Source organism: Convolutriloba macropyga, chromosome 5 (assembly GCF_964194025.1).
Source record: "Convolutriloba macropyga chromosome 5, txConMacr16.3, whole genome shotgun sequence".
Lineage (NCBI taxonomy): Eukaryota > Metazoa > Xenacoelomorpha > Acoela > Convolutidae > Convolutriloba > Convolutriloba macropyga.
In genome coordinates, this window is record NC_134472.1 from 16460257 (window position 1) to 16483328 (window position 23072).

At 35.0% G+C, this 23072-nt stretch overlaps 1 protein-coding gene across 1 annotated transcript; it reads left to right on the top strand.

The window, feature by feature from the left end:
- The first annotated feature begins 1129 nt into the window (after positions 1-1129).
- On the top strand, positions 1130-20090 carry LOC142339841 (glycoprotein-N-acetylgalactosamine 3-beta-galactosyltransferase 1-like). Its single transcript, XM_075390143.1, has 5 exons — positions 1130-1368; positions 4214-4568; positions 14787-14980; positions 19012-19163; positions 19871-20090. Exons 1-5 carry the CDS (start codon positions 1284-1286, stop codon positions 20009-20011), a joined length of 927 nt encoding a protein of 308 aa, XP_075246258.1. The 5' UTR covers positions 1130-1283; the 3' UTR covers positions 20012-20090.
- The last annotated feature ends 2982 nt before the right edge of the window (positions 20091-23072 follow it).

Below are 23072 nucleotides of genomic sequence, written 5' to 3' on the forward strand. Positions count from 1 at the left end.
ATGCTAAATGATTCAGTACATCAAAGGACTAAGCTGCATAAACTCTTCATTTAAATTGGCCCCGAGCGATAAAAATTTGCTCGCTTTTTCTCAATAATAATGGTTTTATATGTCAGATCATAATATGATCAATAGAAATTTTGAAGTCTAGGATTTCTCGTTTTCATTGCTGCTTTTTAAAAAGGCTGTAGTCCGGGATCGGGATAAAACACTGTTTTCCACGAAACGCCAAATCTACTGGAAAACGTTAATATGGACTTCTGCCACGTAATGATAAGCCTTTCGTTCATAATCAGACATGAAATCGCTATTAATCAATCTTCAGAAATGATTCATGATTGTCTGGGTTATTTGAATTTCCCAGGCTGCCCTCAATGAAGTTTTGAATGTCCAGACCGAAAAGAACGCTATAGGACGCATTGTGCTTTCAGAATTACACGGTCTGGAACCATGGATTAGAACAAGTATCCTGGACATAGGCAACTTTGAACGCACGAGAATCTTGATATAAACATTTTTGAGCGCAAAAAAGCCTTGAATGAATCAAGACACAAACGCAGGAAAGTATGAATATAAGTAAACACATAGGTTGGTCTGCAAATTGTTGTGTTCGTTTCTTTGGGCCATATGCGCTCTTTGATAGCCCAGACCGGATGCACGTGAAGAGTTAGGAATGAAATCTGTTGCTGTGGTGTCTAACCACCGCAAACTAGTTTACAGTTTACAGGGCGCTGGGTTCCCTTGTGTTGACAATAGTGATCGGGTACCTCATCCCTGAATGCATGAGGGAACAATTCTAACAATTGTGAGAACGCGTTCATTTGTATCCTCAATTGGATCAATTCAATACTTGAGAGTTTATTGAAAAATGATACGAGCATAGCTGTCCTTTTTCAACTACTAGAGAAATACAAGACTCAGTTTTATTCTTATCTTCATTTATTATTTCATAAACTGATGCAAAAATTAATAAACGTCAATTTTCGCGGGCTAAGATTTTTTGATGTTGACTCAATTTCAAGCAAAACATTGCTGCTTCTATTTCTTGAGGAAAATTATTAACAGATTTATTTATTCACTTAGAAGATAGACAGCTGTGTTAATTGTAATGAAACCAAACAAGTATTTCTTAAAGTTGTCAAATTGCACAATAAAACAGTTCACACCCATTTCAAACAACTTAGTTGTTAAAAACCCGCTTAAAAACCAACCAATTTTATATGTAGAATTTGTGTTACATGTTTCTGGATTGACTGGCTATTAAACAAAGAAGACTGAATTCGATGAGGAGAATTGTCACGAATTGTGTATACTTAGCTCTATTGCTGTTGGCCTGGAAATTGTTTCTGGCAACATCTCCAACGACTGGTAAACCATAGGCCTTTCTCATTGCAGCCTCAAAACCAGTGCATAGCGTAGTATAACAGGAACCCCCCCCCCCCCCCCCCCTCCTCAATTACCGTAAATATACCATAACTGGGTTATTTATTCATGCGAGGTGAAATATAATAGATTTTGTTGCAAGAAATACACGCATTTACTGTCCGTCCAAACGTTAAGAATAAGAGTTAGGGCATTTTTAGACTTCATAATAGGTTGGCTTTTTCACTTTTAGGGCCAAGGTTTTAGTGGCAAAGATATCCCATAATTAGTGAAAAAAAGTAATTAATCACAAGAAAAATGCTGAATTTCCAACAAGATGTACTCGAGAAAAATACAAATAAAAACAGTGAAAGCCAAAACGCAATTCTATTTTAATCGTGAAGTTCGATTTATAAAATGAACCGTGTATGTAAATGGATAGGTAGTATCAATGGCAGAAGAAATCCGGACAGAAAAGAAAATTTAATTTATAAATTAAACCTACAACGTATCTATGGGTTTCACTCACACTACAAAAGAGTCTCTCTGCCTTTTTTGTTTTATTCCCGTACAATTTTTCCAACAGAAAACTTATATATTTTTGCTGCTAATTTTTAAGTCAAAGAATCACCGATTACTTCAGGTACTTAACTCTCCAGGCGACGGGAGGAATAAGGTTCAGAGAGTCAGCAGGAATTGTGTTGTTTTTTCTATTTTTCCAAACTGACGATACTCTTTCCAATTTGATAAAAAAGAACTACCTGTTAGATTCTGGTTAGAATGTTTAGAATGATGTACATTTATAGTTGTAAAAAGATTTAAACAAACCGACCGATTATTTTTTACGAATCGTTAAAAACAATTTATCTGTCATGGATTATTTGGTTTCCATATCCTGGAGTTTTTAAAACAATCGTCGTTCTGTTTCGAGTAATTTAATAATTTGATCTGCGTTTAGGGTTCTTGAAGAGTTTAGGGTTCAGCAGCATTTGTTCTTCGAAAGACGAGTTTTTCTTCATGTTTTTTTGCTCATCCATTGAAAATTTAGAGAAAAAACCAACCGAAAAGTTACTTAGAATTCATTTGAAAGTTTTAGAATTCATTTGAATTTGAAAGTTTTAGAATTCATTTGAATTACTGCTTAGAAAAACTTCAATTAAAAAGTATCACTTGAATGACGGCTTTATTTGTATCGGAACTCACACCAAATCAAGAGTTGTATTACGTCTGTAACGTTACATTTACAGAGCTATTTTAGTTTTGTAGTTTTTATATAAACATAAGATCTTTCTCAAAAATTCTATTGTCACAAGTCTTGTCTAGTTTAGATCTTTAGACTGAGATATTGAGCATTCTTTGAATTTTTCCTTCTGGGTAGCACATCGGGCAGCTCCATTAATTTTCTTTTTAATCGTATGAAATGAGCTCAGGAAAACTGCTTTTACAGTGTTCAAAATTTTTGCTACCAAATAATATTAGCAAGTTAATTTGATTGCTGAACACATTAGATTGTGCTAATTCCTCGAGAAAACGTACTAGGTTTCTCGTTTGCCCCATAGGTGATATCAATTTTCTTTCGAGGAATGGCAAAGGGACCCATAAACTGTCAAAAACAAATTGAGATTATTTAAATTTGCTATTTTTTGTGAAAAGATTTTTTTTTAAGTTTAAGTGCCAAGACAGATCTCCGTTTTCAGTAAAATAGCCTTATTCTTATCAGTAGTGAACAAGATGATTTTTTATCGGTCGTAAATATCGTACAGATCTGATTTCTTTCGGTTCCAATAAAGCAGCTTCTACCAATCACAGAATTTAAATAAGGCCTTGCAATCTATTTTGTTCTTTAATATATTCGACATTGTTAACCATTCTTTTTGTGATTTCGATGCTTTCCTGAAATGTTTGTAATAATATTGGCTGACAGCAATGAAGCAATATTTTTTATTATTGCCGGACTTGAATAAAATGAATTAAATTGAGACAGTGATAGAAAAAGTTTGAAACCTTAAACAAAATTTTCAACTCCCCAGCGGAAATTCGAGTTTCGCCCAAGCGTTGAGATTTTGTTACTTGTTGACGCGAGAAATTTGAGACCACCGACATTAAAACTATGACAGTCTAACATAATTGTTTTTGGTTTCGTGCGCTATTTGAACGAATCAATTTTTCAACATAAGTTTAAGGTTTCAGTTATAAAAAAGAATTTGCGCGCTCTTTGTGGACATGGTTATTAGAGAAATTACCACTATTCCCAAAATTAGTCGGCGTAAAATTATCGTTGAAAGCATTTATACCAGAGGAGCTATAGTAGTAATCTACCCAATCTAAATTGAAATTAAAAAGTAACAACCCCGATTGTGATGGTAACTACTAATGAGTTTGGTTTTTTAGAATTGCATTTTAATAGCTGTGAGTGGTTTCACTCTCATATATATTTTTAAAATGTAGATGCTTCCATTTAGGCCCACTTAATGACCTAATATCGACGAGAGAGTTCCCGTTATAGGTTGAAAGAAGACGCGCAAGTAGTAAGGCTTTTTAGAAGTTTACATTAATTGCAGTATTCAAATAATTATTGTGATGGTACATATCGTTGTGTCATTTTCATTGCAACGATTGTAAGCTCATTCCATATCGTTATTCTGACAGCTTTATATGAAGTTCCCCTTCTGGAAAACCTAAGAAGTCATACATGATCCTAGGAGTGAAAATTTATGGTAGTACATGGCAACGTCCATTTCAGGTCTATAGTAGAAAATTGTGTATAAATACATTACTGCAGCCACAGGATTGGATTTCTGACCTCAACTTGTTTCTAATATGCCTCTTCGTCGTCGAGTATATTTTTCAGGGTTGTTCGGAGAAAAGCGATTATTACGAAAATATGCATCTGGCGCAGAAATCAAGTCATCAGTTCGAGTTTTGTGTTTCGTCACAACTTGCGAGTCACATTTATCAACAAGGACAATATCCATCAAAAACACGTGGGGACCTCGATGTGACAAAACTCTCTACATTAGTGACAAGGAAAACTCAACTTTTCCCACAATTAGCCCACCTGGAATCGACCCAGGGTATCAAGCACTGTGGTCGAAGACTATGCAATCATACCGGTATTTGTACAAGCATTATTTGAATGAGTATCATTGGTTTATGAAGGCAGATGATGACACGTATGTTGTGGTGGAGAACTTGAAATACTTTTTAGGGAAAGATTCATTGTTTCTACTAATACTGCACGTATGATCACTATGCTGCGTTCATGTGTGGGTGCTCATTTTGCTCTTAGCTGTGCTATGAGAAGAAGGAAAGGCACTGAATGGCACTTACATTATCTTTCACTTCTTCCCAATTTTTTTCCACTGTTAACTCGGTACTTTTCCTAAAACTATGTCGCCATTTTTTATAATAAGCATGTTTTTTTTTTGTAATTCTCTGACTTAGATTTCGCTGCAAACATTAAAAGCTACAAAAAGAATGTATGTGATATCAAAATGTTTGTATAAGAATAAAGTCGTGAGGTTTACATGTGAAGAGACAACAAATTTGTTTTCCATGATCTTACAAGGCAGAAAGAATCCTGCACGACCTTACAAGTTAACCATCTGGTCTCATCTAGGTCACATTCACCAGGACACCAGAAAAAATGAAGTTAACAATTCAGCAAAATTGTTTTTTGCTATTGATAGAAAATGAGATTATTGAATAGTTTTGTTTAGCTTTGCCTTGTTTTGAATGCCTCCACAATAATTTCTTTATAATTATGCCATTTAATACGTTTTCATATGGCTCTTTTTGTCATTTACTTGAGCTCATCAAAATGTTTTTCTTGGTGACTCTAGGTCATTCAGTTGATAACATTATAAACGTTATGTCGCATGTGAAATCTTTCCTGTGCAACTTGAACAAGCTTACGTCAATTGTAGCAGGTTATTGCAATTTGAAATTAAGAGCTGCCTAATCATATTTACCCAATTGTGCGTTGGAATGATTTACTGCTTCTGATGGAAAAGCGGCAGTCTTGTATCCAGTGCTTCCATCATCTTTCTACAATTTATAGGAATTAAGCATTCACTGTTGATCAAAAACTCAAAAATAAACTGAAACCAAGTTGGTAACAAAAACATACTTAAAAAAGCGGTTTGCCATCTAAAATTGCCATTTGAGCGCAATTTGAGCGCCTGCATGAGCGTAGATGAGATACGGGTATTTTTGTAGCACAATTATTCAGCTCTGACAGGACAAAAAATGATTATCAACAGTTATTTCACGCCAACCAGATTATTAAATCTCTTTTAACTTGTGTAAGAACTTGATCAGCTTGTGCATAATTGTGAAGATAACAGCAACGGATCTCCCTGAAAAGATGAAACTGCTTTTTTTAATGAAAAGCTCAGAAAGCAAATGTTTTGTCATACGGACTCGATATTTGTCAGGAAATCCATTACCGTATTTAGTTCTTGGCTAGTTTTTCCCCAATTTCAAGGGAGTTCATTTAGTTCATTATTGTCATCAGTCATCTGATCTTCATTTCTTATTTGTTCAGTTTGTAGACAGGAAACAGTCTGCTCATGCATCTAAACAAATACTGATCTCCTCTTTCGCGTATGAATAACTCATGAACTTTTTAACCTCCTCCTCTTCTCAATTTTGTTTAATTCTTAATTCGCTCTTCTCATTTGCGCTCACATAACTCAGTTGCAATTTACGTTAGTCAACTGCTTTTCAAATGTAATCTTTAGAAAAGAATAGCCATTCGCGTCGCGAAAAACCAATTCCTAAAGTGGAATTCTAATTCAGTCTTTAAAATTCGGCGATCGAACTACTACATATACAAGAGTGGCTCAATTGACTAATAGTACAGTCAAAATGCATAACTTGGTGCAGTCAGCAGTTGAATCTCGCAAGACTACTCCCCTTCACATCGACGCTTTCTGGGAGAAGCCAACTATTACACCACCCCTTTCGTGGGACAAATGGACGCAACAATGAAAATGGCCTTGTTGGCCAAAGAGGGGATTCAATTGAAGACATTGCTCAACGGACCACCCACAACGGTCCCATATTCATCAGAACCTGTGTATGAGGAATAAGTGGAGGAACCAGGCAACTGAACTTGATATAAAAGTGCGTAATCAACTAAAGGTGACGTGGAGAAACCAATGTAAGAAAATTGACGAAATGGGTATTTTGTGTAGCGATAAACCTTGGGAACATTGTGAACAGAAGGCATTATCTCCTCTCTATCTCTGTATTAGAACAGAAAGCCTTAAAATTTGCGAAGGCAAACATCCGCACTTCATCATAGAAAAAGACTCGATAAAAGATCTTTGGCGCGTGATGGAGGATACTTTCATAAAAACTAGAAAGATAACTTATGACCATTTTGTTTTCTTCTCTTCACAACAACAAAAAGGAGAATCAGTAGAAAGTTTCTATGAAAGCCTCGTAGAACAATCGGGGAATTAGAGCTTGGGAGATGAAGAAACAACACTAATTCGAGACACATTCATTCTCAACATGTTAGACTATGATACTCAAAAAGAACTTCTAAAAAAGACGATGCCGCCAAATAAAGTTCTTGAAATTGCAATCCATATGGAGATGGGGGCTAAAAGTTAGCAGAAGATCAACCAAAACCTTAATAAAAACGCTCAGTCGGTAAATATTGTTAACAACTTCCAAGGACGCACTCACACCACGAACTACCAGCAACAATGGAAGACTTCACTCGCTATCCAACTGTCCCTCGAAACTATCAATACACCAGCTTTCACGCTAATTGTGGTCGGCGCTGGAGTTATAATGATTGTCAAATTTGCCACCAAAGTGTAGAAAAAGTAATAACTGGTGAATTATGGGTCATTTTGCCAAAAAATGTCGCAAACCCAAGAAACCACAGGCTCAACCGTCACAACCTCAACAAACAAACGTCACGCAGATTGACACTACCAGCACTATTAGTGATGACGAGGAATCTGTTAACTGCATAACTAGATACCAACAACTCTATGATCAAGACTACTACTCCAATTATGACAGCAATTCCGATGACTATGCGGCCGCCATGTCTAGTGATGCTGCAAACCAACGCAAAACTTTAATGGCAAACATCCAATATGGCGAGATGTTCGCGAATTTGATGATTGAATCAGGCATTGTTTGCAGTGTCATCGCAAAAACCTTGGCTAATGAATTTCTCAAAAGTACACCATCTGCACGATGGATCACCACAAAACGGGTTAGTGATCTCGAAACATTCACTAAGGAACCGATAGAAGTTCTGGTCAAAGCTGCAACCAGGGTCGTCTAAAATGATTGGATCTACGAGGATGCCTGCTTAACAGTTAAAGAGGATGGACAAAAACTCATCATTGGAAGAGACCTTTTCAGTAGCTTTGGATTGGCAGTTGTGCAACAACAAGAAAAAGGGCTAAATGCGTTAACCGTATTGATAATTCCATATGCAAAGTAAAACAGACAATCGCGACGCAATTTCCCATTTTGGTTTCAAGAATTGGCCTATCCAAGTCACATGTAGTTAAATCAAAGTTTAATCAAAAGTTGTCGGCAAAGCATCAAAAAGGTAGTCGTGTTCTGAATAACATACAACCAAGAGGTACTATTAAATTAGGTTGTCTACAACAAGAAGGACACATTGAAAAGTTATCTAGTTGTTCTGATAAAAAATTCATAACACCAACAAATCAATCCATAGAAATAATTATCACATGCCTAACATTGAAATGTTTATAGACTCAAAACCACACCATTTTACAGACACACGAAATAGCCAACCAGCCAATTTTTCAACTGTAGAGCTCAAATACGCATATAGTCAATTACAGTTACACAAAGGCACCGCAAAACACTGTAATTTTTAAATATGATAGGTGGATAATATACAGGCACATACTGATCTAAAACCGGATTTTACGGTCTCTTGGACATGCCAGCTGAAATCCAAAAAGCCAGGGACCACACACTTGTAGGCCTAGAAAACACCTATTGTTTCCTTGACGATATTATAATCGTTAGTATCGGATCAGAATCCGATCATCTCAGTTATGTCATCAAATGTCTTAAAAAGTTATCTTGAAGATAACTTGAGAATTAACCTCCGGAAATGTCATTTCCTTAAAACTGAGATTGAATGGCTCGGTTATGATTTTACTCAAACTGGCATTTCACCACTTGAAAAAACTGCAGCTATCCTAGCCATACCGCCACCATCAACACTCAAACGCTTAATATCCTTCCTTGGATCAATACAATACATGAGTAAATTTATACCAAATTTAGCACAACTTTGCCAACCTCTTAGACCACTTCCTAAAATGTCTTCTATATTATTTTTGGATTGAATTACATGCCAAACCTTTTAAAATCATAAGATAAAATTGCTGCAAGCACTGAAAATTGCCATTATAATCCCAAATAGGACGTTCGAGTAATATGCGATGCATCACGTTCCTGACTTGGCGCAGCACTCGAGCAAAACACTCCCGATAGATGGAAACCGACAGCATTTTCATCAAGTTTCCTCAAACCTACAGAAGAGCTTCAGTGTTAGCGAATTAGAAATGCTAGGATTTGTTTGGTCAATTGACTAATTCAAATACTATCTCAACGGCAAAAAATTTCACTGTAAAAAATTGACCATAGAGAGTTACCGTCAATCCTCAAGGAACATCGAACAAATAAAGCGTATAAAAATTGACTCTCTAGGTAGACCGAGCAAAAATGGGTCTTGTAAACTACATCTCTCGAAATCCATTCGCCAAAGCTATGAAATTTTCATTTACGATGAACATTTTGTTGTAGCAACAATAACTAAAATCCTCAGTTCTTTTAAATACCTTATTGAACATAAACCACCAAGACTTTATAATTTAGATAGCATTCTACAGTCAAATTCACCCTTACTACAATCGAATAGGTCAATTGCACCGCAAACACCTAATTTGATTCATGACAATTCACTAATTCAGATTAAGGCAATCGCATTGCATTCACCAACTTATCTGTTAACTGCATAACTAGATACCAACAACTCTATGATCAAGACTACTACTCCAATTATGACAGCAATTCCGATGACTATGCGGCCGCCATCTCTAGTGATGCTGCAAACCAACGCAAAACTTTAATGGCAAACATCCAATATGGCGAGATGTTCGCGAATTTGATGATTGAATCAGGCATTGTGTGCAGTGTCATCGCAAAAACCTTGGCTAATGAATTTCTCAAAAGTACACCATCTGCACGATGGATCACCACAAAACGGGTTAGTGATCTCGAAACATTCACTAAGGAACCGATAGAAGTTCTGGTCAAAGCTGCAACCAGGGTCGTCTAAAATGATTGGATCTACGAGGATGCCTGCTTAACAGTTAAAGAGGATGGACAAAAACTCATCATTGGAAGAGACCTTTTCAGTAGCTTTGGATTGGCAGTTGTGCAACAACAAGAAAAAGGGCTAAATGCGTTAACCGCATTGATAATTCCATATGCAAAGTAAAACAGACAATCGCGACGCAATTTCCCATTTTGGTTTCAAGAATTGGCCTATCCAAGTCACATGTAGTTAAATCAAAGTTTAATCAAAAGTTGTCGGCAAAGCATCAAAAAGCTAGTCGTGTTCTGAATAACATACAACCAAGAGGTACTATTAAATTAGGTTGTCTACAACAAGAAGGACACATTGAAAAGTTATCTAGTTGTTCTGATAAAAAATTCATAACACCAACAAATCAATCCATAGAAATAATTATCACATGCCTAACATTGAAATGTTTATAGACTCAAAACCACACCATTTTACAGACACACGAAATAGCCAACCAGCCAATTTTTCAACTGTAGAGCTCAAATACGCATATAGTCAATTACAGTTACACAAAGGCACCGCAAAACACTGTAATTTTTAAATATGATAGGTGGATAATATACAGGCACATACTGATCTAAAACCGGATTTTACGGTCTCTTGGACATGCCAGCTGAAATCCAAAAAGCCAGGGACCACACACTTGTAGGCCTAGAAAACACCTATTGTTTCCTTGACGATATTATAATCGTTAGTATCGGATCAGAATCCGATCATCTCAGTTATGTCATCAAATGTCTTAAAAAGTTATCTTGAAGATAACTTGAGAATTAACCTCCGGAAATGTCATTTCCTTAAAACTGAGATTGAATGGCTCGGTTATGATTTTACTCAAACTGGCATTTCACCACTTGAAAAAACTGCAGCTATCCTAGCCATACCGCCACCATCAACACTCAAACGCTTAATATCCTTCCTTGGATCAATACAATACATGAGTAAATTTATACCAAATTTAGCACAACTTTGCCAACCTCTTAGACCACTTCCTAAAATGTCTTCTATATTATTTTTGGATTGAATTACATGCCAAACCTTTTAAAATCATAAGATAAAATTGCTGCAAGCACTGAAAATTGCCATTATAATCCCAAATAGGACGTTCGAGTAATATGCGATGCATCACGTTCCTGACTTGGCGCAGCACTCGAGCAAAACACTCCCGATAGATGGAAACCGACAGCATTTTCATCAAGTTTCCTCAAACCTACAGAAGAGCTTCAGTGTTAGCGAATTAGAAATGCTAGGATTTGTTTGGTCAATTGACTAATTCAAATACTATCTCAACGGCAAAAAATTTCACTGTAAAAAATTGACCATAGAGAGTTACCGTCAATCCTCAAGGAACATCGAACAAATAAAGCGTATAAAAATTGACTCTCTAGGTAGACCGAGCAAAAATGGGTCTTGTAAACTACATCTCTCGAAATCCATTCGCCAAAGCTATGAAATTTTCATTTACGATGAACATTTTGTTGTAGCAACAATAACTAAAATCCTCAGTTCTTTTAAATACCTTATTGAACATAAACCACCAAGACTTTATAATTTAGATAGCATTCTACAGTCAAATTCACCCTTACTACAATCGAATAGGTCAATTGCACCGCAAACACCTAATTTGATTCATGACAATTCACTAATTCAGATTAAGGCAATTGCATTGCATTCACCAACTTATAACACTTGGGTACCAACGGCATCGCATTTTACACTACCAACTAAATCTTTCAACTCCAACTTAAAAACGTCAATCGTGTAGCATAAACCCTTCACACATTCTAAGCAAGCTAGACTGATGTGGTCTGTGGGCATCTCTAGATCAATTCCACGCTGCAAAAATAGCATTCAAGTAACAATAGCCAGAAAGATTCACGCCTTACATCGCCAGAAAAGAAACTGGACGGCCCTTACGAAGCTTAGACTCCAAGGAAGTACGGTTGGAACCTAACGGACCCGAGGTAAGCGTCCGCAATTCGGACATAGCCTTGAACGCAACACGGAACTGGGCCAGTATGTTGATAGAACACCCAAACAAATTCATGAAAAGTCCCATGAACAAAAAAAAATTAATAATCACAAAAAAGATCTTTTGAGAAAAGATCAACCGAGCAAAAAGATAAAATGCACACGAAAACGGCCCAAAGATATAAGTTATGTATTATCTGGACGATCATGTATATCAACTTCAAGAAACGTGGCTAGAGCTCTGAAAATGAGAACTCCCAAAAGGAATCCTAAACATGACGAAGCGTTTCAAAAATCGACCGGAATTAACACAGATTCTTCACTTCAGTACGGCAGAGCCGATTGCTGCTCCACTAACACAGCCATATGTGGCAGGTCGTCCACCTGCGCCGCAATTAACTCCAATTTTGAGAAAGGAGAAGCGCTCAAAACACGTCAACGATACTTCCCACTCTGACACATCATCTGTGCGAAGAAGCCAAAGACAATTTGTGAAGCAAAAGAAGTTTTCTGATCAGCAAACGCAATCCATTATTCAGGATATAATGGGTATTGTACTGAAATTTCTGTTTCTGACACAGCATTCACTGATGTAGTCTCCCCCAGAAACCCGAAAGAACGTTGGACAGTGGATCCTAATCCCAATCTACCAATGGAGAGAGAAATGGCGGTCTTTGAGAAAGATCAGCAATTGGAAAATTCGGAGTAAAATTATTAAAAAAAACTCTTCAAACTTCATATTTTGCTTTATTATTAATATTCTACTATTATATAACCAGTGAATAAGTACTTACTTTCTGATTTCATTTTTATTAATATTATCAATTTCTTCAACATGGGGAAATGTTATATGGACTGGATATTTGTCATTAGAGTATCCATTACCGTATTTTGTTCTTAATTAGTTTTTCCCCAATTTGAAGGGCAGTTCATTTAAATCATTATTGCTATCAGTCATCTGATCTTTATGTCAGATTTGTTCAGTTTGTAGTCAGGTAAACAAATACTGATTTCCTCTTTCGCGTATGAACAACTCGTGATCTTTCTTGTTAACTTCCTCCTAACTTCAGTTTTGTTTAATTTTTAATTCACTCTTCTCATTTGCGCTCAAATAACTCAGTTGCAATTCAATTTAGTCAATTGCTTTTCAAAAGTAAGCGTGAGAACAGAGTAGCCATTCGCGTTGCGAATAACCAATTCCTAAAGCGGAGTTCTATTTCAATACTTATAATTCTTTTAAAATTATTTAGTACAATCAATAAGCATGTCATGTTTTTTTTAAAAAAATTTAAGAGAGTACAATTTTGACTTAAAGAGATCAGTTGCCTCCTGTTTTTCAAAACAACGCGCCCAGCTACTTTCTTCTCATTTAGCGAGGAAGAAACTTGCAGTTAATGATTTCAGTAATTATCTTCAGAGTGGTAGCAAATGGCACGGTGATTACTTTATTTGCCAAAAACAGTTATTTTGTTTTTTTCTATTATTTTTGAATTGAACTACCATACAGCCTGACATCCGAAATGCAAAGAGGACAAATCGGTGAAAAAAAATTGTGAAGACAAAGGAAATAGTAATGCTAATGTGTTGACAATTATAGCCAACTTAACAGTGTCTGCTATCAATGAACTTCAAATGTCCTGTCAGAACAATAGATAGTAAATCTGTCCTTTTATGGCGTTGATGGTTTGATTTGAACGCACTATATTAACTTTGAGAGATAATACTAATGGACGGCTTTCAGTATTTCTAAAGTAAAATTTCTATACTGTTCCAATCTTTGTCAATCGGTACAATTTTACATAATTCTGTATTTCAGAAACAATTTATTTAGATTTTTGTTAAATAGCAGTTTGTGCGTTTCGAGCGGTTGAAAAAAGTTTTCTGTGACCTTTTAAAACGAGTTTAATTTCGAACAAGAAAACTTGGCAATATCATTGTTAATCTACAATAATTAAGTAAAATTTTTCCAAATACTGAACAGTAATCAAACAATTTTATCTGAAAATGACAAGAGGCTTCGAAATATCAAGCGTATGTTGGCGACAAAGAATTTTAATTTAAATAAAAGCAAAAATTCCAGTAATTTTGGATTGTTTGATAAACCTATAGAGTAACTACTCGAAATGTCCATAAATGGGCACATGCTCCGTTCTGTTTAGGCTAAAGTGCGTTCAAAATAGTCTGATCAGGGAAGGATTTTGAACATGAACAAATCTCTCAATATCGTCATAATATATTCATTTCATCAAAATCGATGTTATCACTCTTATAATCAACTAACGAAAAACCCATCCTAAAATTATTGCTAATGAAAAGAAAACCAAAAAATAGCACAAAAAATTTATTGATTATGCCATTTATTTTTGCTTTTAACTGAATAAATAAACTTAGACAGCTTTGCATAAAAACGTCTTGATCTACATTGATTCAAAATCTTTTCTTGAGCGGACCGGCAGTTGCTACCAGCTGGACCCCTTGATTCTGATCAAAACCATCAGATTTTCAGATGGAGTTCTGATCAGATTGCTGTTTTATTGTTGGCTCTTGCCAGAGACAAATTTCAGTAAGAAAAACAAAAAAACTTGAAAAAGAATTAGCTCGACTTGGTCTCTGATCGGACTATTTTGCGCTCGAATTGGCTTCTGATCAGACTAGTGTGCGCTTGAGACTGCCTGTGATCAGACCGTCCCAGACCAAAGTGACCTCTGATCAGACCGTCCCAGACCAAAGTGGCCTCTGATCAGGCAAGTTCCAGACCATTGTCCAGACAAAAGTGCGCTCGAAGCCTTTTCCAGACCATGTAATTCGAGCGCACCGAGAACATGTGTGCGCTCGAAGTTGGTCTGATCAGAGCTCAATTCGGTCTGGCCACCTCGACCTGGGCCGTCTTGTAATTCATTCAACAATACATTCAATCGTTTTATGACAACCCTTTTACTCTTCCTTATGTACGATAAAAAATATTTTTCTCTTTCTGAGGGTCTAAAAAATAGACCCTCATATATTGACTTTTTGTGAGCAAAAAATTAACAATTTCAAAATTCAATGAACTTTCCCCAAATTTCCCAGCCAAGCACAATCCAGAAGAGCCTCGCTACTTTGGAAAGCACTTTAAAACTCTGGATGGATACGCGAGTGGCGGTGCTGGGTATGTTATAAGCAGAGAAGCTTTGAGGCGGTTGGAGGATGTTTTTGCAAAAGAGAAACAGCCGGAGAGGTGCCGGTTTATGGACAAAATTGGGGCAGAAGACGCCAATTTGGGTAAGTATAATCAGTCATATTTTATAAATTATGGTTAACTCACTATTGAATTTAACCTCAAAGCTAGGTTGCCACCGTGTACTTCAAGTGGGCAACGGTATCTAACGTCATGAACGTTTCGTGATGCCATCCAGATATTAACAAGAAAAATTCCGCACCAAGTTGTGATTGTAACATTTGATCTCAACTTAGAAAAAAATCTTTTTTCTCTTTTTTCATTTTGATAATAAAAATTTTGGCGCATCTTATAGGACAATACTACAGTGTAGGGCAGCATCCATGGCAGTATATCAACTGCTTCTATGAGAAATAGAGTATTAGGAAAAACTTGCTTATGCTATAGCGATATCAAAATGAAGAAATGCTTTCGCAAAGTTTTTAAAATTTTTTTTTTCGATAAAAAATAAAGATTCTAATTCTAAGCAAAAGTCCCCAAGGTCGGATATCAGCGTGTTGAAAACAAATAAAACCTCTAAACACGAAATTGTAACTACGACCGATGTTCAAGTTTCAACCGACAACCCAAGTCCACAAATTTAGTTGTTTAGTACAGATTCCGGTTTCTTGTGGCAATCATATTAAGAAAATCAGCTTGAAAACGCAATTCGCGCATTTGAAGGAAAAGATATAAAAAGCTATAATAAAATTAAAAATTGTGTCTTGAAAAGTATCTGTCAGCTTCATCAAAATTGAAAATAACTACCCAAACGTAAGTTTGTAACATCTGGCGAATATTAGTTAAAAATATTTCTTTACCTGAAAGCTGCAAATATTCCTTCAATACAGGTTTTAATGAAATTAAAAAAACTACTTGAATTGTAGGTGAAACCATATTATATAACTGATATACTTAGATCATTACTTACGGTTATTTATTATTCGCCGAGATGTTTTTCTTAACAAAAAAGTGAATAATGAATAAAAAGGATCTAATAGAGTTTACTCTTATTTTTGTAAAAACATGTCACTTTTTCACATTTTTGAATCCATTGTTCAACTCTAGTTAATCTATTGTTCAACAGGGTTCTTATCATCAAGTTGCTTTGGTAAGCCGTGAGATCCTGGAGCATTGATTTGTTGTTAATTATGGAAAAACAACACCCATTTGTTGGATCATTTGTCAAAAATCAGCTGAATTCTTACATCTGCAGCAATGCAGCTACTTTATCCCGCTTTCGCTCTAACAACGTGTATCTGAATTTTGTTTTTAAATATTCGAAATTTGGCTTCGTCCGATCAGCTATGAATTAGGTAACAAAATGAACTCAAATTTTTTTTTTGATTGGAGAGAAATCCGGACAGATATTAAGGGCAAAGAAAACCCAGACTGTCAATAAAGGATTTTCTTCACTTAGTAAGGCGACAGGTAAGGTTGATTTAGTTCGGTTTGTTCGCTTTTATCGACTTTATTAAAATTATTGCAATGTTTACATATAAAATTGTTTACCCACGCTTTTAAGCTTAGGTACAAGGTAAAATGAAAATTAACAAAATTTTACCAGATAAATGTGATTTAATGTTTTCAGAGCAGTTTGAAAATTTTTGTTGTATGTGTGTGCAGATAAGCAACATATAAAATTGCCTCTCAAATCACTTACTGCCATTTGATTATGTTATTTTTATTATGTCAAAACTTACATAAAATTTAGAAAGTTCATTTGATAACGGGAGTTCTTTAATTTGTTTGGTTTATCATATAGTTTTCGAAACAAAGTGAATGAGAAGTAAAATCATTTAAATTCTTGTTTTTTAATTGAGAACAAAAAGCTCATATGTATTTACGTTTGTCTTATTTTGAGCTAATTGGCATTTTTTGTCTCCCACCTTCTGAAGCAAAAAAAACAAGAAATGAAAAGTTGCTATGATCCGTTAGGTGAGGTTGTGAGAAATTGTTCTCAAAATCACGACAAGTAATGGAAGAGTAATTGATGTAAAAATTGAATGAAAATGTAATATATAAATTTGTTCAAATTGCAATTTCTCTCATCTTTAAATCTGTACAAAATTAACTCTTTCTAAAGAATTATATTTTCCCATAATAAGGTTGCTTTGGTAAACCTTGTCTTCCCACCACATTCATTTGTTATTAATTTAGGGAAGATATCAACCGTTCAAAGAACCATCTTACAAAGATATCAACCGTTCAAAGAACCATCTTACAAAGAACCATCTTACAACCGCTCAAAAGAACCATCTTACAAAATCAACCGTTCAAAGAACCATCGTTCAAAGAACCATCTTACAGAATATCTTTAAAATTTGAGATTTGTCTCCGTCCGTTACGCTATTAGTTGGGTGAAGATGGATCCAGGTAACAAAATGACTAGATTTTCCGAATCTCCCAAAAATTGATGAAAATTGTTGCCCCAAATTAGCTCTTGTTCCACTATGACTCGAAAAAAATTTGTTTTGACATCATCTTTGCACCTCCTTTTTTTTGAAAAAGTAAATTTTAGACGCAAACTGAAAAAAGGAACCGTTCAAATTTAATTAGTTGGCTACCAAGGTTGGAAAACTGCTTCCCCGAGGTCGATTTAACTATTTTTTGTTGGGGTGAAGGGGTTGTAACTTCGAAAGTTTTACCTTTTTGCATTTTTCGGCTATAGTATATACACTCCTAATCGATTGCCTCTAACAACGTATTCTTGAACCATATTTCATCCGTAAAAACATGTAGTTTTAGGCTTATTTAAAACCAACTTGTGAACAAATTGACAGTACTTCGCAAAAAATTTTAGCATGAAGATCTTTTTATTCATATTTGTAGGGAGAAAAAAATCGGAACGAATCTTAAGGGCAAATAAAAGCCTAGGCTGACAATTAGGGCTTTGCTTCACTTCATACAGTGACACCTAAGGTTGACATTTTTGGTTAGTTAACTTTCATAACCTTTATGAAAGTTATTGTGATGTTCGTATCTCAAACCATTATAGAGAAGCATTTAAATAGAATTTAGAAACTGAACAATTTGGACTAAAATATTTAAATTGCTCCAATTTACTGTCACGTTCAAGTTTATAAGTACAAAGTAAAATTGAAAAATAGCAAAACAATACCAGATAGATGTGATCGAAGGCTTTATGCGAACTTGGTCCTTTTTGGTTTTCGTGTGGGTTGTGCAACAATTAATTTTGATTCTCAAATAACTTGCTGGTTCTTGATTGCATTGGTTATATTATGTCAAATTTAGACATAAACAGATGGTCTGATGATGGGAGCTTCCGAATCTGTTCTTTGGATTATCATAGAGCTTGCATTAAAAACATTCCAAAACATGAATCACAAACCAAAAAATTTAAAATCTTTTTATTTCAATCGAGCACCGAAGACTGATATGGTTTAAAATTTGTCTTTTCTTGAGCTCAGTTCTCAACAATTGCTCATTTGCGATTAATTTTCTGTCAAGTTCTCGGTGAAGAAAAGCAAAAAAAGCAAAATTGAAAGAAGGGGAAGGATGTAAAAATGTGTTCTCCAGAACTGTCAGGAGGAGCTATCAATCTGCTTAAATCTTAAAATGCTTAAAATCTTAAAACTAATTTAAAATCGTAAAATCCTAAATCTCAATTTAACTTTTTTAAGAGAAGAAGTACAATATGTGAGTCAATTTGATAAATTTATTATCTGGAAAATTGCAACGCAGCAAACATCAGGCTGAAACATCTACAGAAACCTGACTTAAGCTTCACGTTTCCAAGCTTAGTTGAGAGGTATCCTTAAGAAAAGACCGTAGTCGACCATATTGGTTTTCAAATGAACGCCAGTCCACTTACCTAAACACCTTGGGTCTACTGTTAAAAGGGAAGTCGACCTAGAAATTAACGTACGGATATCAACCCCCCCCCCCCCACCTCCTCTTCACTTCATTACTTCAGTGGTCTACTCATATGGTCAAACTATCAATCTCTCAACAGATTAATGTTTCCCCCGTTTCTATTATTTCAACTCATATGAACTTTACCAAAATTAATTAATGATTTAATAATTTAAATTAACTAAACTGTAGCAATTAAACTTTGAACATGTTGATATAGGCCGTTGTCTGGGCGTCGCTGGAATACATCCTGGACCTGCTGTGGACAGTGAGGGTAGTGATCTGTTCCATTCTTTCATTCCCGACTGGGAAGTCATTGGTGACATGTTCCCAGATTGGTACTACACATCCTCAAAAAATCCCCCACGTGTAGTTAGTACAAACTTGCAAACCCTACCCCGAAATGAACACCATAAAATGATCTTGCCAACCGTACGGAAGCATTATCTTAGTTTTATGGTTTTATAGCATTATCTTAGTTTTATAGCATTATGGTTTTCAGGAATCATAGCAAATATAATATATCATCATAGACATTATACGGTCATTAATGAAATCCTACTTAACACCAAAACACAGCTTTTGTGCCCCTTTAGATAAAAAGTTATTTCAATCCTTTGAAAAAAAATTGTAGAATCGTATAAAAATTTCTATTGACATCTCGAATCGCGTTTACTTCCATCACTCAAATTTAAAAGTTTTATATCTGATTAGTCCTTGCGTGATGCGTACAAAGCAGTGCAATTTGACCTTTCATTGGCTAAAACTGATAGGGTTGGTCACAAACTTTCGGTGATATCAAAGTGGCATTATAAACAGATGAAAATTTATTATTTTTTAAAATTTTTATCAAGAAAGAACCCTACTAGGGCTCAGATCAGCCCTATTATGTCGCTATCGAAGGCTAAGGATCCAATTAATTGTTCAAACTTGCTCAACTTCGTTCCTTTTCCCTTAGAATGTGTGAAAAGTTATTCTTCGAAATTAAAGGAGAAAGTCTGCCAAAGTGTTCCACCCGATTGTTAATCTGTCTCTTATCACTATTCGAAATAAATAAAATTGTTGTTTGTTGGTTTCAGGGTTGCTCGAATGACACAATAACATTCCACTACTTAACTCCAAGACTCATGAGGTTATTGGACTATCTCATACACAACCTGGGAGCACTCACACTGAAAGAAAAAGAAATATACGCAATTCATCCATACTATTTGTCATAATTGAAACATATATTATTTATTTACCCACGCTTTGATTGTTTTAATATGCACTTGATTGAATTTACATTTGGAAATCCGATGTCATGAAAAATTGTGGGACACAATGCAGTAAAAAAAACACCCTCTTTGACCACCGCACTGGTACTTAAACCCGGTCGTATGTGATTTCCGTTAAGCATGCACAGTTATATATGGTATATATTGCTTATATTTGTTGAATGAGTTCTTTACTCCAATCATTTGAGGCAGTGATTGAGGTATTGGGGTAATTAAGACGCGAAGTCTGAAGATCGTGTAAAACATTAAATGTGAACGGCCGATACAGCGAGTTTAAAAAAAAATCTGGCAAGAAAATTCCTGAAAAACAAAACAAAGGATATAATCAACATTTTGTTTGAAATTATATAATCGATTTTCAACGCTATGGCAAAAATCTTAAAAGCCCCTGATAAAATAGAGACATTAATTAAGCTCTAAGACTCAACTGAATCTCTGCGGTTCATCGAAGTTCAACTAATATCAGACGAATTTTTACACATGCCGAGATCGCCAGAATTCAAGCGAAGTCTTAAACAAATCAATCTGTTTTTGATGTAAAAGAAAAAATTATGGAAGATGCCAAGTTTTCTGTATTTTATTTTTTGTATAAATATAATACAGAAACCTTGGCAGCTAACAAGTTTTATTTAGCAGGTTACCAAATTACATTAGATTAAAATTACATTACAAACTAACATTCAACCTAAAAGAATCCTTTTTGACAAAGAGAAGATAAGCAGAAAAATGAGAAAAAGTTAAGAAAATTGACAAAATTAAGAAAAACTTGAAAACGTAAATTTTCGATAAATTTTTTTGATGTTAAATTCTTTGAAAATGTTATTTTGCTTAATTCTTCAAAAAAACTTTTTGACGCTTTTTAAAGGAAATTTGAAAGTTTTTACAAAAGCTCAAAAAAACTACAAGTTTCACTCAAGCTGAGTATCAAGGTAAGCATTTTGGAATGCAAACACAAAGACGGACAGTCCCGATCAAACGCGGAACTATTGGGACTATTTAGGGCGGCGAGTTTTTGAAAAACGAGATGACTGATTTTCAAAAAAAAAGAAACATCAAATTGCTGCAAGTGAAGGAAAAATAAATATCGAGTGACGAATTTTATTTCAAGATTCCTTTGCGTGTTCTGCTTAAAAGCTGGAAAAGAAAATTTTGCATCACAACAGTACTCTTTTCTTAGCTCCACTGCAATAGGCATTGTGCTTAAAAAAATCAAAATTGATTTCAATTTAAATCAATTTGAAGAAACCTATGAAAATATCTGAAAAAATCCGGAACAAGGTTAGAATAATTTTTTGCGATCAAATATATTTATAAAATTAAGGCATTGAATTTGAAAAAAAGTAACAGAATTGTAAGAATTCAAAATCTAGTAACCTTTTTAAATTCAATATCTGGTAACAGGTCGCAATTTCCACAAAAAAAATTTCAAGAGGACTTCGCATATTTTTTTAGTCAATAAATGCCGATCCGCGAAACAGACAGATCATAAATTGACACAAAAGCAAAAAAAAGCCAGAGTAGAACAAAAGCAATTGGAACAATTTTCTATTTATCAGTGAGAACTGGTGCACTAGTAATTCAAGCAGTTGGTAATGACAATAAGTCATCGAATTTAGAGAAAAATCATGTATAGAAACATAATTTTTTGTCAAAAACTAAACCAATTGAGAAAATTGCCTAAAGCTCAAAAATGAATTAGAACAGCTGCGAGCTCAACTTAATTTATGAAATATTTGCATCTAAAGAAACATATGGGATCTGAAAACTAGTAGAGGAGTATAAGCACTGAAGAGTCATCATCTAAAAATGTCAAAAAGTACTAAATTCGTGCTAATTCGTGTGATTAATTCTCGAAACAATCAGTGTGAGTATTATGCTGTTGACAACTATGAAGAAACCAGGCTGACAAAACAAGCTATACACTAAAAAACCTGTTTAGAAAATGTGTACAAACAAAACATTTTGGTTGCTCAGAGTTTTTTTCCTCCCACATAATTAAGTCTTTCTCTGAAAATTGTGCATCAAAAAAGCAATCTTCTATATTGTCCCTTTTTTGACGTTAGTCAGCGCCAGTACACTAAAACTTACTTTCATTTGTGACATTGACTCTTACATCTTGCTGCACTGGCACTCTACAAAATTCAACGCAGCAACTACTGTTCGAATCGCAGAATTCAGCGTCAGAAAGCCAAACCATTTTGAACATTGGAAAATCAGAGCGCCTGAAGAATGGCCAATTCCGCAGATGATTAATAATCAAACGAAAGAACACCATAGATGAGTCACCTTTATAAAATAGTTTCCTAAATGAACTACGTCAACAAATGGGAAAAATTGTGTTGCCGTATTTTTTGAAAAGAGTCGTGATTTAACCTTTTCTTGGTAGTCATATGAATATCCGCAAAAAAGTTCAATAGTATTCAATTGTATGGCTACAGAATAGCGACGGGCAAATTTGCCAACGAGCAAATGTGCTTGAATTTTTTACGATTCTTTCAAAGGTGCAAAATTAAAGACTCCTACAATGTCACGCAGATTTTTTAATTTCCATTTCTTTCGTTTTTGAGGCGACAGATTCCTCATATAAGCTTAATTGACTGTAAAAGATTCGGAGTACAAGCTGCAGCAAAACTAAATAGGACTGATGATGCGTTTAGTTGTGACTATGACTATATTGATGAAAATAAAGTTCTATATTTATACCTGAGAACGATCAAAGAAAAAAACTCGCTGAACACAGAGTTTCAAAAAATTGAAAATGTGACCACAGGACAAACTTTTAAAATTTCAATTCAAATGCTTCCAAATGCAAACTTTGTTCGCAAATCAAATATGTTCCAATGTTTGTGAAATCGATCTTGATATTCGAGTCAAATCACAAAAAGTTGTAGATTAGTTTGTGTTGATATCTTCTATTAGTTTCATTTTCATTGATGTTTTTCTGCTGTTAAGGGATATAGAAAGATTTTTACTCGTTGATTCATTTTTTCTTTGTAGTGAAATA

Coding starts and splice junctions, on each gene's coding strand:
- LOC142339841 (XM_075390143.1), top strand. CDS start 1,284: ATGAGGAGAATTGTCACGAATTGTGTATACTTAGCTCTATTGCTGTTG. Junction 14,981..19,011: donor GGCAGAAGACGCCAATTTGG/GTAAGTATAATC, acceptor ATGTTGATATAG/GCCGTTGTCTGGGCGTCGCT. Junction 19,164..19,870: donor CAAAAAATCCCCCACGTGTA/GTTAGTACAAAC, acceptor TGTTGGTTTCAG/GGTTGCTCGAATGACACAAT.